At 40.9% G+C, this 18,890-nt stretch overlaps 1 protein-coding gene and 1 non-coding gene across 3 annotated transcripts in view; both read left to right on the top strand.

Moving 5' to 3' along the window:
- The window catches only part of frmd3 (FERM domain containing 3), a 53,748-nt gene extending 49,260 nt beyond the window's left edge, over positions 1–4,488 (top strand). Inside the window, exon 15 of one of the 2 annotated variants that reach the window (XM_034541568.1) lies at positions 563–4,488. In XM_034541568.1, the coding sequence (XP_034397459.1) occupies positions 563–1,043 (481 nt within the window). In that variant the 3' untranslated portion in view covers positions 1,044–4,488. The remainder of the gene's footprint in view (positions 1–562) is intronic. The other variant, XM_034541567.1, reaches the window with a different exon arrangement.
- Positions 4,489–7,583: 3,095 nt separating this feature from the next.
- Positions 7,584–7,655, top strand: trnac-gca. Its single transcript has one exon. It is a non-coding gene; the product is annotated as a tRNA-Cys (tRNA).
- The last annotated feature ends 11,235 nt before the right edge of the window (positions 7,656–18,890 follow it).

Genomic DNA, 18,890 nt, shown 5'->3' with positions numbered 1-18,890 from the left:
ATTTGGCAGCATGAGAGAGATATTGGTGGAGACCAAAAGCAGCTGAAAGCAGACTGAATATTGGACTGACACAGTAATAAAATGTAAATGTCTTCCGTATCCGCTTCATAAGTTGAAAGTCAAGAGCATGTACCACAGAAGCGTCTTACGGTTCTTATTTATCCCCAGTAATTAGTTTAAAGTGGCATAACAGCATAAGATGTAAACTAACAGTCACTTACAAGAGTGTAGAACACTGCTGTTGTGATATTACAACAAAACACATGCAAATCCATCCTCTTCCAATGCTACAGTGCACCCGGCATGCACTGCTTTTTTGCAACGTGCTTGGTATTTTTTTGTCTCTTGCCTTACCATTATTGAGGCGGACATGTCTGTAGCAACATGTATCTGTGTGAATGTTTCTCATGAAACACAGGTTGAAACCTACCTTTTGTTATTGCTAAAGGAAAAAGCCAGCTCTGACATCAGCGTTTGAGAAATGTCCCTTTTTCTTCTTTTGGCTGCTGGTTATGTATTATGTGTTTTCTTTAACTATCTCTAAATACCCGTTCTTCTCCAGTCCTTGTGCCAGCATGCTACCCACCCCAGTGGACGACAGTCAGGGAGGCGTCGACTTGCTCTTCTCCTCTCCGGTCCAGAGCCCAGCCAGGATGCTGAGGGAGCTCCATGCCGACCCTGACATCCAGGCCCAGTTGGAGGCGGAGAGGGAGCGAGACCGGGCCTATGAACGCACCCGAATGGCTGCCAGAGGTGGAATGGGTGGCGTCCTGACCAGCAGCCTACGCCTGCTATCGTCCAATGAAAGAGTCAATGCATGTGTGCTGAGTGTGGCCCGCTTTGTTGCCGTGGTAATGGGTATCTTGCTTGTCACTGTGCCCACACTGCTGCTACTGCTGGAGTCAGACATCGACGTGTCGTTCCTCCATGAGATCCGCCAGACGCCGGAGTTTGAGCAGTTTCACTACGAGTATTACTGCCCGCTTCGGCGCTGGATCCTGTGTAGGATCAGCATGGCCATGGAGAACCTCTGGTCAGACTGAGGAGGAAGAGGAGGAGGAGGAGGAGGAAAAGAAGAGGGCGGAGAGTCACTGCAGGGGGAAACAAAAATGCCCAAATGTCTGTCTTAATATGTAATTTAATCTTATATTCAGTTTCAACAACTGGTGAGACAAAACAACCAGTCTGCAATGGGATGAGATTAGTTCACTTGTTTAAGAGCAAGTTCAGTTTATTTTAAGAGCAGGTGCAATGGAGCGCTCACCAAATCGCAGTAATGTAATTTGTTAGAAAAGAGGCCTGAGATGGATAAACGGTCGGGCATTTTGGCCAACATTATTTCTGATTGAATTACACTGGAACAAGTAGATTAGTTTCACCTCTTTGGCAGCATAGATTGGAGTCTTGAAGAAAAGAGAGATGGAAGAGAAATACGATTATGAGTATAATATCCAATCACTTGTTAAGAGACTTTCGGCAGTGATGAACTGAAAAGAAAGAACAAGGAAGATTGTGAGTGTTTGAGGGAATGCCTGTGGAGGGGAGAGATTCATGAAATTAAAAAAACAAGGAAAGTCGTGGAAAAAGAGAAAGTCTCAAAAGATTAAAAAAATAAATAACTGGTGGATTTCATTTTCATAGAACTTTGAAGGTCTGTTCACTCCTGATGCTGACGAGCTGATGCAATGACTCTTTGGTAAATAGTGCTCACCATTCTGATTGGTTCTCGCCTTCAGATTGGAACACCTGATTGGTCACAGAACCTGTCAGTCATGACGGAGTGGGTGGGGACAGAAAGAGAAATTATTGATTTGTCACTGGACACAACAATAGCCACATTCAAAGGTACATTATATATATTTAAAAACAAAAGAGAAATATTGATAATGATTATCTTAAATAAGTTGTTTTTAACGTTTTGTACATTTTTATGTGATCCAGATCTTTCAGGAATTTTTCAGTCAGAGGATCTACTTTGAGCTTGTTTAAAAATTAAGAGTTTACAAAAGATTACAAAAAAAAGCTAATTTATTGAAGTTTATCGGGGTGAAGAGTGTTGAGAAATTCAAGATATTTTTTAAGACTACCGTCAGCATTTGTTCACCCGGTAGCACCCTGGGTTTTTCCTACAGAGGCGATAGCACAACTCTTTTACACGGACCACAGATTGCTACTGTTTCAGATTATGTGATGTCATTTTGGAAACAGGAGGGCAGCAGAGGAGAGAAACTTTAGTCTGTTGTGAACTTGTGTTTTGTTGAACTTCTAAATGTCGTCTGAACTAAATGTTTGCTCATTAATTAAGGCTACTAGTGCATCTTTCCGTGTGTTTTCAGAGAGTTTGAACATTAATGTATGAAGAAATGCTAAGGGACGAAAAGGTTACTTGTAAGCTCATGAGGAAAAGTTACTGTGTCGATAAAACTGTGATTTTGGGGTGATTTGATAGTCGATGTGCTACTTGTGGGAGTGCCCTGTGTGTATTTCAGCGGGATTGGAAGTGATAGGATGGTACACTCAAAACGCCCAGAGGAACAGGTGTGCTTACTGCAACCTGACTGTTGCTACGTGACACATGATGGGACAAGTGAAGCGCTTAATGGTCTAAATCTCTCATACAGGTCATATGACTGGTCGACTGAACGCATGTGGCTCAGTTGGAGTACAGTTGCAGGTATTTAACTTATTCTTTCTCATTTTAATGTCAGTGACCAACAAGTTATATTGGAGCAAGATGTTGAGCTGTGTTTCACAGACATTCACTGCTGACGTGGCAAAAGGTCTGGAGGGAGGGAAAAAAATCAAGGTTAAAACCCAGATTATTTTGTTCAAAAAAAATCTCTATTTGCTACACAGATATAGAAATAAACTGTAGATGTGTCGGTCTTTGTAATGCTGTTTATTTTGGTGTACAAAGTTAAGGTCAAAGTATGAAACGTAACAGAGACTTACACAATAACCTTTTGACTCAACTCATCATTGGGCTAAAGACTCCATCAGAGACGTGCAGCTCTGATGAGAAATGGCATCAGTCACTTTTGGAAACGTACAGCCGTCACTGTGTGATTGGTCACCATGTGATTGGTCACCATGTGATTGGTCACCATGTGATTGGTCACCATGCAGACAGTACCTGCCCGTGACTGTACCGTGGCTCAGCATGGACAAGAGAACAGAGAGCTACAGAGATGAGAAATGACATCAGATCAAATGAAAACAAATGTTTTTTTTTTTTTGTTTCGTTTTGGTTTTTGTTGCTCAAAATGTGGATCAACTTCTCAGGAAAGGGTATTAGCAGTTTATGTTCAAAATAACAAATATATATGTCTCAAAAAGAAAAGAAAAAAATGCATCTAATCACAGCATACACCATAAAATGTATCCATAACCTTCATACTGAACATGTCCTGCTATTATGCTAATATGAATATCCAAACACTTTATATATTTATACCAAGTCAGTAGCTGGATTTAAATATGCCTGTGTTGTTGTACTACAACTACATGCGCATCCAAACAACGTTTTTACTGTAGAGAGTCACTGCAGTGGCCATCATAGCTGAACCTCCATATTGCTCTATTGCAGAGCGGCTGTCAGTTGGTTCGTAGCAACATGGAGTCGATCAAAGCTCTCAGAGTGTTTAGGCTCTTGTTTAAGAAATCTCTCCATACTCTTCGGCCTTTGCAGTGCACAACACCATCAAAGCCCTCTTATTATAATCGATCAAATCTTGCTGCCTCATGTCAGCAGTTTGTCATGGAACTCTCTCATGCATCAACGGGCTTTATGCATATAGAAAATATGCAGGAACAAAAGAAGCACGCGTATTTGGGACAAAGCATTTATTTTGCTACTACAGCATGCACTGAGTTTCAATGCTGAAACCAACCGAAGGGCCAAACCACTTTGATGACAACGTGTGCATTTAACATCACGGACTCTGAGCTTCACTGTAGCGGATGAAGCGGATCTATTTGCACTGCTATGTGATCACCATCATCCCATGATGACTAACGGAGGGGGATAGCATCCTGTCATTTACCTTGTTGCTCCTCCAGTATGCACATGCACCAAAATGCTCGAGTGATTCACTGTAGACTTAAATATACGCGTTTCATGTACACAGCTGTACAGACATAGTTTGTCCCCTGGCTTTGGTCCTTTATGTCTGTGCTTCATGCTCCTCTAACGACCCCGGGGTGTCTCTTACTCTGACCTCTCAATGCAAATCGCATGCCCTCATCTGTAAATACTGTGTTTATAGTTGTGGCAAAAAAAAGAAGAAGATCCAATCAAAGATTTCCATCCTTCCTTCCCTCTGTGTGTCTCTTAAAGGACCCCTTGTCCCTTAACGCGTTCTAGATGTAGGCTTGGCTGTCTTGATCATCTTAGATGAATGCATGTTTTCTGTGATTTTTTTCCAAGAAGTGGAAGAGGAAACACATTGAGGCATTTAAGTATTTTCTCTCAATACAAAATAAGCGATGTTCAGCTGAGCAGTTTTGTGATCACATTTAAAAACCAAAACATGTCATGCAGTGTGCTTTGGGCTTAATTTTAACTCGGCTTGACGAGACTGAATACATGTGGTTGCTAATTATTTTAGCTTCCTTTGAGCTAATCTAAAAAAAAATTAAATGTCTGAGGAAAAAAAAGAAAAATGTCTTGATGTCTGCTTGGAAAAGATCATTTTAATAATCTGATGCTTGACTAGTTAGCTTTATTGCGCTTTTGCTGTGTGTACATCAATAAAGCCAATCTCTAAATGCTAACACCCTAACCTCATTGCTAACGGAGCATGCTATTAACTGATTGAATTCAGAAACATTAATTGTTTAGGTGTTCAGTTTCTAAGATGTTTTTAAAAAACTCTGAGGTGAGTGAATAGAAAGTAAAACTACACCTCGACTCATCGCAAACAACAACAGGCCTTTTCAGTTCTGTGATCAAACAGATATTTGGTCCCATATGACACTGTAGCATTTTATTAGTTTGTAGCTCATTTATCAGGAGGGAATTTCACCCCTTTGAGATTTAGCTCTTGTTTTGAGCTACTGAAGTGGGCTCTTGTGTTTTACAGCATATAGATCGACCGAGAGTACAACTTGTGTTGCCTGTACTTACATAAAACTGTGATTAAAAACATGATCAAGATCACTCAGCAGTTGATATCATATCTGAGGTTTCACTGTCTTACTAAGTTTCCGACATGAGTCAAGTATTTACAAACCTTAAATTTAATTTCCTGCCTTTAATTTTCAGAAAAGATCAAACAGCAATGCTTCACAGACAACAAACACCTTGAATTCAAAGCTGTTACACAAATTGCATGATTTATTTAAGATTTTAAATATTTGATCTCAGGGTACTATTATGCAAAACTATTGGACATCACATGGTAAAAGAGAAAAATAAGCTGTTGTTTAACATATTATTGCTGTGTTGTGTGGGCATGTACAGTAGCAGATTCTCTTGCACGGTCACTTTGTTCTTTTTGATTGTTAGTCAAACTGATTTGTTGTTTTATTGGTTAATCAGATTTATTTTTTGTTGTCATTCAGTCTCTTTTAATAATAAACTCTGGGAGATTTAATTTAAGAATCATTAAAAAAAATCCCTAAATGATGACTCCCCTCTCTTCTGGGACAACCAAGCCTTATGAACTTTGTGAAGTAAAACTTTTGAATGTTTGTATGTTATAAAATAAAAAAAATGATTGTTTTATATGTTAATACTGCCACAATAAAGCTCCCTAATGAATATATATTGAAATATGGTGCCTAAAGTGTGGCTTATTTTACATGTTTGTTTATTGTTGTCAACAAGATCAAGTTGGCTTTATTTCTGAGGCATTCGAAAATGAATCTCAATTTATTACTTATATATATATATATATATATATATAGGTAGAATAATTATATATATATATATGACAATTACTTATATATATATATAGGTAGAATAATTATATATATATATATATGTATATATTTGTGTGTCTATATATATTACTCCACAAAGATAACAAATATATCAGCGCGTTCGGCTCAGTCTTTCCTCTCTATTGATAATACTAATTTGGTGATTTGATCATGTTTTTTTTTACAGGGTTTTAAATTGTTTTGGTAGAAAATCCAGAATTGCTTTTTCTATATATATATATATATATATATATATATATGTGTGTATATATGTGTACATACACACACACATATATATGTGTGTGAAAATATATATATATATTCTCGGGTTATCGTGAATTCAAAGGGGTAATTGGAGTGACGTGTTTCACTCAATGGGAATACGATCAGGTTGGAGTTCAGCGGCCGCTGCCCGATTGAAAAGATGCAAACCCGGGTCTTAACATTCAAAGTGTGCCGTGCCTCCATCAGAGGGTCAAGTGACCGGCCTGGAGACGGTTACAAAGCCATTTCTAAAGAGTTTGGCCTTCACCAATCCACAAAGTCAACACCACTGTTACTCACCCCGGTAGGTTGCTGTTAAATGCTAAACAATAAAGGTGTGTATGACAGGATAGCGAGGAGAAAGTCACAACTCTTCAAGAACAACAAGGCTGCCATTTGTGTACACATGAGTCGTAAACAGTAGTGTTGGGGTTAAACGAGAAGCCTTGGTGGCGATCGTAGAAGGACCTGTGGATTCTGGATTGTACCACCAACCTCTACAGGACAATGTCAGAGGTTATGTTCATAAACTAACCTCTACAGAAGGTGAGTCATGCTGGTCAGAGTCTGGCTCCTCTTCATGTCTTTTTAGTACTTAGATGAAGATGCCATTTACGCAGAAGTACAGCACATGTGTTTTGGAAGTCGACTTCATATATCAACAATCTCTCTATCCAGAATGTTTGACTCTTCCTTGAACACGGTTTTGATTGGGCAAAGCTCACCAGTCACTTATCTCTTTGATTAAGTTAATTGTTCTCTTTCACATATTTTTTGATTATACATGAATAATTACTACATCAAAACATTTTTTTATGGACTTGTCTTTTGCTTGAGAAAATCAATTTTCCATTACTACAATTCAGATGGCGATATTGTACTTTTTAGTCCACTACATTTGGCAGTATACCTTTCAGATTAAGATTCTACATTAAAAGATGAAAGATTATGATTTTATGAAATACAATTCACTGTTAACAATTAAACCTGTAGTTCCCGACCATTTTGGATGTCTGCGAGTTGTTCGCAGTGAACCAAAAATAGATTCCCCCTCAAATGAGTATGAGGCCCGAAGATGTAAAATCATCCAATATGTTTAACTTAATTAAGTACACGATCTGTGTATTTCTTTCATCACCGGAAATGAGTTATTGATTTGAAAGCGATCACCCTTTATATCATAGAAGAAACTGGGGTTGAAATTAAAGACACACACACACACACACACACACACACACAACCTGCCAAACGTGGAAAATAAAACAAAGGTTTATCATTTGCAAAACATTTGATTGTAGAAATTAGAAATGATATGCCATCCTGTCTATAAAGAACGCATGCGTGCACTCTCACATCACCAAAGTACTGGAGTTGGAAAAGGATCCCCTGACCACATTGGGGGTATAGCTCAGTGGTAGAGCATTTGACTGCAGATCAAGAGGTCCCCGGTTCAAATCCGGATGCCCCCTCTTTATACACATTCTTTGGCCTTACGCTGTATCAGAGCAGCAATACTGATAATGCTTATTATTAATAATAATAATTAGAAACTGGCATCTGTAAACTAACTTGGCAACGTCAGAGAGCAATACATCATGATTGTTCCTGGGACACGGAGGAATACAATTTATTAGAGCAAATTCAATAATAAATTTCATGAAAAAGCTACAACATGAACACTTGTCTTACCAACATCTCTAGTTGATATATTTATATGTATGTACATTGTTACCTTGTAATGGCATGCTACAAGGACATGACCCTTTAATTACTGGGAAACAACAACTAGAGAGGCAGACTCAGCCAGGAAGTTGTTTCACGCTCCTCCCATTTTCACAACTCTAAAAACACAAAAGAAAATGCAGCTTTCAAAAGCACAAAACAAATAAAGAAGAGAATAAGTGGGGAGTTCATAGGGGGGGCGGGGGCGACACTGCTCCGGGAGGTTCCGAGTGATGCTGGACGTGGCGGCCTCACAGCGTCACCAGCCAAACTAAAACGCATCATATGAGGACAGAATACGAATCCCTCTCAGGCTATCTGACAATTTATAAAACTGGACAAACCCATTTGAAAAAACTCTTACAGGGACCATCGTAGACTGACCTTTGAAATCATCAATAACATGGTATGAGTCCACAAGAAGACATCTTCCCAGAGAGGTCATCTTCAGCAGTTTGTTTCAACCTTTACAACTCAAAAAGATGAAGCACCCGACATCTAAACCCTTCCTGATAGTCTCACAACTGGCTGAAATGACACCAATAAATCGGATTTTCATACACAGCCGCTCGGATTTTCAAAGCTTCTGAACCCTGCCGTGTGAGCAAAATAAATAAGAGCTTCATACGTTTAATAGAAGGACAACAAAGTAGAGACATGGGACAGAATGTAAACTGGGTTATCGTGGGGTTGGTGTGCGACACTCCAAACACGCTCAGAAAGTTCACTCGTGACCTCATCCTTGTCTTGAAAGCAGTGGGACGAAGACTAAAAAACCAAGTCAGAAATCTGAAACAAGAAGGAGTTCCTCTTCTTCACACAAGTGTTCGTGGTTTTAGACACGCAGGATCTCCAAGCAGTTGTTGTAGCAGATGGCGATCCAGTCCGGCTGCGTGGACGCCCACTGCACGTTGTTGATCTCCCCTTCAGAAGTGTAGGTCAGGATGGGATCCTCAATGGCTCGTGGCATCTGCTGGATGTCCCAGATCAGAGCCTGGTGGTCGTCGGCTAAAGAAACAAGACACGCAAAGAGGACATTAAAAGAGTTATTTCAGACTGAGAGAGCAGGAAAATGCAGCCGATTACAGATAAAGTTAGGCCTTAAGGTCCCTTATCTTTGAAGGAATGCAACGTTTTGGTCGTCAATCAAAAAAGGCAGAGGTGAATGATGAGTTTAACGTGCGTCTTTTCTAGCCTCCGTTTTTCCCCCTTATTATATCTCACAATCTGTAGGGGCCTTTACCTGCAGTGCAGATGTGACATGACGAGTGGTGGGCCCAGGCGATGCCGTTGACACAAGGCACACGCACATCCAGGATGACCACCTATCAAATAAAGTAGCGATGTCAAACATTGGTTAACTGTCAAGAAACAAATATTTCATGCCAGCCAGAAGAAAAAAAAAACAACCAGAATCATTTCTGAATTCATATAAAAAAGAAAAGAAAAGAAAAAGCTTCTTTGGCTAACCAATCGGCCCCCTCAGAGGCAAACATATCTCTGCCGCCTCCTGCTCGACTGAACGCGATGTCATACACCTGCACAGACACAAGAGGACATTGATTGAAATATTATTTGAGGCCGTGTACACGCCGGGCTTCATTTTACCGCACAGACACTAGGGCTGCTCGATTATGGCCAAAATCATAATCACGATTATTTTGATCAATATTGAGATCACGATTATTTATCACGATTATTCATTAATTTTAGGGACAACATCTTTGTATTGCTCTTTCACTTTTAAATGAACTCTGCTTGCACTTTCACATGTTGTGCTACGTTCCAGTAATGTACACATCTTTGCATCACAATAAAACATATACGGTTCTTATTCACCTAAAGCAAAATATAAATAAAATGTTTACCCAAAATAAAGGGCTTGTTTGTGGTTTTCTGTGTTGCCGTTGGACATGAACGGAGGTCCAGTGAGGTACTGTTAGCTTTAGCCTTCATGCATACATCGTACTGTGGTTTGTGATGATTGTTCAGGTGGTTGAACACGTTAGTTGTGTTGCTCTGCGGCGCAGACACAACTCTAACGCACTCGGTGCACGTGATTTGTTCTTGGTTAACATCACTTGCCCTAAATCCAAAAACCTTCCAGACAACGAATGATGATCCTATCGAGGGACTAGCTCCACGCCTTCTGCTCCTGACCTTTGACCTTTCACACGACACCCGGTACCTCTGCTCTCTGTTCTCTCTCTCTCCTCTTCTACTAACCGGAGTCGACTGCAGACACAACCTTTTTTGAGGCTGTAGGGTGCGCACGCATGACACCTTATATATATATATATATATATATATATATATATATATATATATATATATATATATATAAATTATAATTATTCTACCTTTCCGTAATCGCCCTGTTGGGACATATTAAAACTGAAATCCAAGACAATTTTTCCAAAAACTTTCTCAAAGCTTTGTCTCCCTCATGTGGTGTACAATTGAGATCACATTTTGTGTTGACATCTCTATGGTGATGTTTTTGTCATTTCTGGGAGTGTTCAAACATTTGCCATTAAGACTAAACTCTTGTACATTAGAGTCTCTTTTGGATTAGAAAATACCATGTTCTGTTTCAAACCTCTTTCTCCATTGATCTCAAGTAAACTCTATTGTACTCTACAGCGGAAATCTCTGGGGTAAGAGTACTTGATTATCTTACGCTGCATCATGCTGTTGTGTAGCTGTTGCTTTATGGCTTTGATAGACAACATCATCTCTCAATCATAGAGACACTAATAGGTCTTCAAATTGAAATGCTCTTCTGTTTTAACAGGACAGTGCGTCAGTGTAAAACATTAGTGTGTGCAGTCTGATCATCCATTTCCTGGAAGGAAAGAGACTGCGTGACATCGGGAGAAGAAAGAAACTAACGCTGCACCACAAAATGAGTGTATGACAATGGAGAAATCTAATAAACATAAGCCGCAAATAATTTTCCAGGTGGCAAATCCAACTATGGAGACGCATCCTCTCACAGGAGCAGGACGCACAGTGTCTGACCTCCTGAAGGACTCTGGGAATTGTAGACAGATCACAAACCAGGAGCTGAACCTTGGTGTTCTCAGTGACTCGCTAGTCAGCGAGCAGCAGAAGCTGAGCCATGTGTTGGACTGGGCACACAGTTTCCTCAGTAGTGGTTCCTCAGAGGTTCACCACCAACTCTGCAGAGCTGACAGCTTGACATTGGCCGATGGAGAGCGGAGGGAAACCCAGAAACAAGTTCCTGCATACATGCATCCATCTGCAGCTAAATACCATCATACCGTCTCTTGTACTGCAGGTGGTAATGAAGTATTTGGGCATTTCCCAGATGATCCCCGCATCCCTTTCTCCTTTATCCCGGAGAGAGAGAAGGAGCACAAAGAAACTCCTGAATATGTGAAAAATATGGAGCTACAGGAGGCCGCTAATAAACAAGTTCTTAGCCAAGACAACAGAACAAGCAGCCTGTTCATATCTAATCGAGGACCCCACGCCAACTTATCAGACGGAGAGACAAATCAAACGCTTGCAGCAGATGGTGTAACAGGCTCAAAAGAATCCACATCACGCCAGAGCAATGTGGAGAGCATGGTGTTGGGCACCGCGAGAAACTTGGAACTGATTTATCAAAGTGCTGGAGCTCAGTCAGAGAGAGACATATCTGGACAGCAGATGGAGCTGGGCAACCTACAAGCTGAGGGGAGGGAGGAAACAGAGGATGCTAGGATGGGCAAAAGGAAGGGCAAGATCAATGAAGAGCAAGAACCTAGCTCAGCGTTGGCAATATATTCAAAGGATAACATGGACAATATGGAGCCTGAAAGGACAAAGGAACTGATGGAAAAGACTTTTGGCTGTCATTTGAAAATGACACCAACTTTGACTGTGTATGAGAGGTACCAGCTTTGTGTGGATCAATTGCGTCACCTCCGAGTGAGACAAAGCCAGGATATCGTACCGGGATGCTCAGTAGAGTCACCTGCAACAGAGAGAAAGGCATCTGTAGAAATGGCACCACAAAGTCCTGAGATTAAAACACGTCTTAAGAAAGCAGGAAGAGAAAGGGTTACAGCTCCAGAAATCACAAAAAAGAGGAGTTCAGGAGTCATGAAGAAAAAACAGGACAGATCTCAAAACAATAGAAGGAGGGCAACACGTACTGAACATGGACAAACCAAACATCGTAACCATTTGACTGTGAAGGAAACACCTGCAGCCATGTGTGCTGAGAAGAGATCTGTTTGTGACATTAACACAACTGTTGAACATCTGGGGACTGTTGCTCATGTTTCTGCTGTGGAGGAGAGTGCTGCACTCACCACTCAGCCAGGTATTGACTATCATATAGGAAGTAAGATGTTGCATGAGGGCCTATTGCAATTTATGGGCGCATATTTGGAGTACTTGCCATACTAATTTTGCACATCAGGCTTGGTGTATTATGTCATTTATGTGTATTAAGAAATGGCTCTCTAGCGCCCCCTAGAGGTTGGACAGGTGTCGCCCCTCAGCGAGTATGTCAGATTGACACTCATGTCCATCTCCACCTGCTCTACAAAAAAGCCTCTCAGACCCCTAAACTCTGCCTACCTATGTTAGAAAAGGTTCTTGTAACTCCATGGTACATCATCCAATACGACCAAATTGTCTCATGCCTGATGCTGGTCCAGGTCTGAGTACATTTCCATGAAGAAATGTTCACATTGCCATAGCGCCACCTACTGGCAAAAGGAAATGGAAGGAAATAATTTGATGTATTACTCATAGCCAGTTTTATGGAACGGCGTGACCGTGGCGTGGCAGCCATTTTACCTCATTAAACATTAAACAAGCTACTGTAACTCCATTGAACTTGCTCGAATCTGCCCCAAACGTGTCATGCTCGATAAAAGTCACGACCTGAGGATATTGACAAGCCTATTTTCACTCATAGTCAAAGCGCCACCTACTGGCCAAAGGAAAACACCGGCATGACATGACATTTACATAACACGGTCTACACTTCACGTAAAGAAACATGAGGCATGTTGTTGAGGAACTGGTGAAGTATTTGCAAAGCATAATTTCCTGCGTCACACACTCACGGAAAGAAACGTCTGACTGGCGGGTGAATGTTCTTGGCCAAGCAGGCCGGCGTCCTGCCAGCCCCCCCCCCCGAAGGACCCGTTCATCGCTGCTCGTAGCTTTACTTCTAATTGTAATTCTTTGGTTAAACAAATTGAAAATTATTGAATTATACAGTATGTGACGAGAGGCATGTCTTCAATTTAAGAGGCCCTCAGCTTACAAAAGGCCCAAAAGAATTAATTATGTTGATGATGATGATGTGTTTAAGTGTGTGAGTGGGGCTGGGTGTGCATGCATATACTGTATGTGTGTGTCTCTCTGCGTGTCCTTGTGTGATTTGTCTTTGTCTTTGTCTCTATTTAGGTTTTTTTCCAGAGAGAATCTGCCCAAAGGGTTATCAGAGTGGTGTCAAAGGTCAAAAGACAAAAGTTGGGGGTCAAGCAGCCTCATTGAGACTCTGTGAAAAGTCAAGTGTCTCCCTGTCTTCTCTAACTAATAAAGAAAAAATCCAAAGGTAACATAAATATTGCCAAATATATGCATGGACATCAATTTGAATTTGATACTGTCGCTTAGCACTACAAAATAAACCAGTGATAGTCACCAAATTAATTAATTAATATGCAAAGATACCACAATTAGGGAGACACGATGATTAGGACCTCAAAATATCAACACTTGTGCTCGTTCACATTAGCTCTATAATTAGTGCCCAGTGAACCCTCCCCTGTGTGTCCTGCAGACCTCGGTCATCAGCAGTAAACAAACACACACCAGAAGACAAAGTGGAACCTACTTCAGCCTGTAAAAAAACACACACACCTCTTCATGATGACCCCGGAGCAACATCATCAGCTTCGGGTGAGTTCAACACTAAAATTACACACTGCAAAAATGTTACAAAAAGTTACCAATTTCTGTTTTAAAGTAATTGCACGCCTTATGCAATAGCAGCAAGGAGGAGGAGGGATTTCTTTCCTTTTAATCTTTTATATTGTATTTTTATAGCCAATGACTGTTTGTTTGCCTTTTCAGGTGTGTGTCGATGTAAACAAACGGACAAATACAATGTAAGAAATCCTAATTCCTGTTACTTTGTTTATGATATTGTTAATCTATAATATGATCCCATTTGTCGAATGCTTAAAAAGTCCACGGCACTACAATATGTCCGATTAATTTGCAATTGAAAGAACGCTTTGATGTTTGTTTGTGTTGTCGTTTACGACCGTCAGCCAGCAGGTGTCCCTGTGAGTGACCGTTGGCTGTGTCTTCCTGATGAGGTGTGGCTGTCCATCCTGTCTCTGCTGCCTCACAGTGATCTGTGCAGAGTGATGCAGGTCTGCAGTCGCCTGCGCACACTTGCCACCGATCACACCCTCTGTGAGTCAGAGGGGGGGGGGGACAATATTTGTCTATTGTGTGTTAAGAAAGCGAAACCTCTTGCTGTTTTACTTCTACCGTGTTCCATTTAAACACGGTAGTTAATGACATGTGTGCAATGTCCTGCAGTGGGATTTCTTAAGTTAGTTACACAGCACATGGTGTGTTCTCATGATGTAAGTACTTCCAGTGCAGTGGTGTACTGTACGACTCCCTGGACAAACATGCAGTAAGATAACCCAGACCTGCACCATCACATGCTCTCATTGCCGTACACACACTGGAGGTCAGAGCCAAAGGGTTGAATCACCAAAACATTAAATCTTTCTCTTTCTGAAGGGAGAAATCTGAGGATTGCAAACTCCACCCTGACAGAGCGGTGGCTACGTTGTGTGGGCAGACGCCGTCCTCGCAGTCTGTGTCTGTACAGCTGCAGTGGCCTGTCTCTCACCTCCTGTGGACTGGAGATGTTTTTCACTCTGTGTGGAAGCTTTCTGAAGGTAAAAACTGTCAAAATCGGAGCTCAATGAGTCAGGTCGGGAGATTTCTTTATCGATTGATCGGGGCTAAAGAAACACTGTAACGGGTGGACGTTTGGTGAAAGCTTTTGGATGTTTTCCATCACATGACTTTACAGTGTTTGACTACAACTCGACTGTCTGTATGTAAAATATCTTCCAATTGGAAGGATGAAAAGCAAATTAAACTTTTGTAATTGGCCAATGAAATGCAATTTCAGTTTTTCTATTGACACTGGATTTATTGACTCGACATCCTGAATCCATCTGCCTGCTGTCAATGTCAACAAAACATATGAAATTACAGGTATTACAGGAGTGAACAGTAACTCACCTGCTACGCCAGTTTAGTCTGTGAATGATACTAATAATATTCCTAATAACACATAGTAGATAACAGACTGATCGATTGGACATGCACAATATTCTGCTGTCACATATTTTGTATTTCTCTTTCATGCAACAGGTTTGATATACATTGAGAGACGTTTATTAAAGTAACCCAATTTACAGTATAGACTGTGAAATATAGTTGCATTTTCAGTGTTTTGCTCTGAGGGGATTTCAATGCTATCTATCCTTTAATTTGATAATTCCAGGAACTCAAGGTCACAAGTTGTACTGGTACTGGTCTCCATGGTGACCAGATGCTGCCTCTGGTTGGTCAGCTGTGTCCCCATGTGACCAGTGTGGATGTGGGCTGGAGTGGAGCAACAAACACAGGAGTGAAAGCCCTGAGTGACTGTTCCCCAGGGTCAGTTTGTAAAACACACACACAGTCATTGAAAGGGTATAACTGGCATGCAACATGTGCCGTGTCATGGTACAAATTGTTCAAATGTCATACAACATGCATCTTAAGGTGACATGCTGGTTGACCGTATATATGGTGAGGTCATGTTGTTGTCCAGTGAAAACCATCCATCTCCATATTTGTCTTCTTTTTGGTTGTAAATTATCTTTTTTAGGTTTAGATGATTCTATGTCTTAGTCTAAACAAACCCTCTAAAAAGTCCCTCAAATTTCTTAGAAACCTGCACTGTTTTCAATAATCAGCCATACATTGGATATGTTTTCTCATTTTATAAATCAGTGTCTTCAAAAACTTACAAGCTACAATAAAATCCACATTAAACAGCTTCCCTTGATGGCAGGATGTACCGTCATGCTGCATTTGTTAGGGGCACATACTTCCAATGTTATAGCCTCAAAAATGAACCGTTTCACTGGTAAACTTATGTACACAGTAAAACAGCATAAATGTACAGTAATAAACTCAAATGTAAGGAACGTGTTAATCCTTTGTCTTCCCTGTAGGTTGCAACTGAGATCGGTGGTCCTGAACGGCTGTCATGTCACTGATGACCCACTGATGAAGCTTGTCATGAGGCACAAAGAAAGGTCAGTAAAAGAATGACCACATTGGTTAATTGTTGTCAATGTGCGGCAGGAGAAGGTTTTGGTTGTGCGTCTGTATTTGGCGTCTAGCTAGAACATGTCTTGGTTTACCACCTCCATGGATTTGATCACATTTACATGTTTACCTGCCTTATTAGTTGATAATCCATCCAGACGTAATCAGGATGTGCACACACGGCTGTTTGTTTTTGTTTGTGATTGTGTTTTCATATTAGTCTGCACAGATTGGAGGTGTTTGGCTGTCAGTTCCTCACTTCATCCTGTCTACAGACAGTATATGAGGTACTTTATTTTGAAAAGTATACAAAGGTGAACAAATGATCTTGTTGTAAACTGAAGAAAAAATCATGCTTTAGAATCCGGCCTGTTGTTTTCCTAATGGACGTTGTTTGGAGTAAGCCGGATGGAGTATTATCAGGTAGTTACCAATAGAAAAATAAAGACGTTGATTTGGTGAAACTGTTTCTATGAGCAATAATTCTAGTACATGGTCTGAAACTCGTTTAGAATGTGAAAAATAATCCTTGTCTTTATATTTATCCTCAAGAAATGTAGGTTGGATGTGATATGGACACAACACAACAACATGTTTACCACTACATGGACATGTGTACAGTTGTTCTCTTTCTGTGTTTCAGATATGTCCTGGCCTCCAGCATCTTAACATCGGACAGGTGCCAAAAGTAACGTCCCACTGTCTCACAGTGATGACATCACAGCTCAAATGTCTCATTTCACTAAATCTCACTGGACTTCAGGCGGTGAGTTTCAAAATCTTTGACTCAAAATCCCAGCTTTGTAATAGTAATTTTAATTTTGAGGTACAAAGTCTCCAACATATTTAAACAAACTCTCTCCATGTGTCTCGACTGTTCCCAGGTCACTGACGCCACAGTGGGAACTTTGCTTCAGAACTGTGTCGAACTTCAGAGTTTGACCTTCAGCTCCTGTCCCGGGGTCACTGACCTGACAATGCACAGCATCCGTAAATACACACCCCGTATCAGGTACACGCACACAAACTTGATTGTGTGCATCGATTGACATTAATTCCCTTTATATGTATTCTAACTTTAACTCTGTGTCATCTAACCTTATCCCCAAAGAAACAGAAATGTCAGAAGGATTTGTACCAACAGTGCTGCAGGTCTTCTTTCAAGTTTGACTCATGCGTTCCCAGTTTGGGAGTCATGACTAATGCGGTCTGGACATCTTGACAGATAGCAGCTAGTGTGTGTTTGTCCGTGTGTTAGATCTCTGGATGTGAGCGGCTGCAAGGCAGTAACAGATGCAGGAGTCCAGTCTCTGGCTCAGGGATGTCAAAGACTTCAGCAGCTCAATCTCAGTTCCACCGGCACAGGAAACAGAGGGTACAACACACGTCGCACAACAAACTGGGCCGTATATTTTGTTTTGTTGTTTTGTTTGTGATTGTGTGTTTTTTTGGGAACACTTGAGCTGGGAATAACATCCCCAGACATCAGTGATAAAACTGATGAGGAAAACTTGCATAAAGGATGTTTGTGACACAGGGTTACTCTGCTGGCGAATTACTGCAGCGGACAACTCCAAACTGTCAAGCTCAATTTCTGCCACGTCACCTTAGAGACGATACTGAAGCTCTGCAGACGCTGCAAAAGGTAAAACACAAATATCTTTGGGAATTACCGAGCATGCAACAAGCAGGCCCTTCCTACATTTTTTATATTGAGCACCGTGTGAGATCCATTTCAGCGATAATCCACATTTCCAAGTCGGAAAAAAGAGATCAAACTGCTAGGGCTGGAATTATGAGAGTGATATGCCAAAATAACCAACGTCAAACATCTAAGTGTGATAACTTTTATCTGTAAAGCACCGTGACACATTAGTCTCCACGTTTCTCTCTCTGTAGTTTGAAGGTGCTGCATCTCTACGGCTGTGCACGTCTCCCCGCTGAGAGAGAGATCAGGGAAGTTAACGCCACTGTGAAAGTTCACCCGATGCCCTGACTCACGGGCAAACATCAGCGCGCAACTGGACAGACGCACAACATATGGAAGGGCAAAATGTAGCAATGTAATAGTATATCGTCTTGAAATCCAAATAAAGAGACTAACAGTCTTACTTGTATTGCATTTATGATTATAATCACTTTCTAATCTGGTTGGAGGAGAAAACCAAAAGTATCCCTCACATCTCACACACTGTTACTTTCCTCTTTTGGCTTTCCTCGAGGCATTCTTTCACTTTGATGCTAGCCACAACATTTGTAACACTGTTCAGTGTAATATTGGTGGTTAAGAAATGTGGTTTTGTCAGGAGTATCCTCGTGTTTAGAAAAGGAAAAAGATGTAGGAGGAGGCAGGATATGAAAGTGCAGCTGAAGGATTCAGACTGTGATCCTTCAGTCGCTCAGCGATAGGATTTTTCTAAACATGGAGCAAATAGTTTTACTGGCTTCCTCCTGACAGCTGGCTTCCATCTCTGATCCTCAGCAAAAGGAAGTGCAGTGTTAAATTTGACTATTTGACTGTGCGGTACAGTTAGCACTTTTCCTATTTTTCTGAAGCCACAATAACAAAGATATTTAAAGCAAAACTATGGCATCAA

This window comes from Cyclopterus lumpus, chromosome 9 (assembly GCF_009769545.1).
Source record: "Cyclopterus lumpus isolate fCycLum1 chromosome 9, fCycLum1.pri, whole genome shotgun sequence".
Taxonomy (NCBI): domain Eukaryota; kingdom Metazoa; phylum Chordata; class Actinopteri; order Perciformes; family Cyclopteridae; genus Cyclopterus; species Cyclopterus lumpus.
The sequence above is the reverse complement of the archived record's forward strand: the minus strand, read 5'-3'. Positions and strand labels throughout refer to the sequence as shown.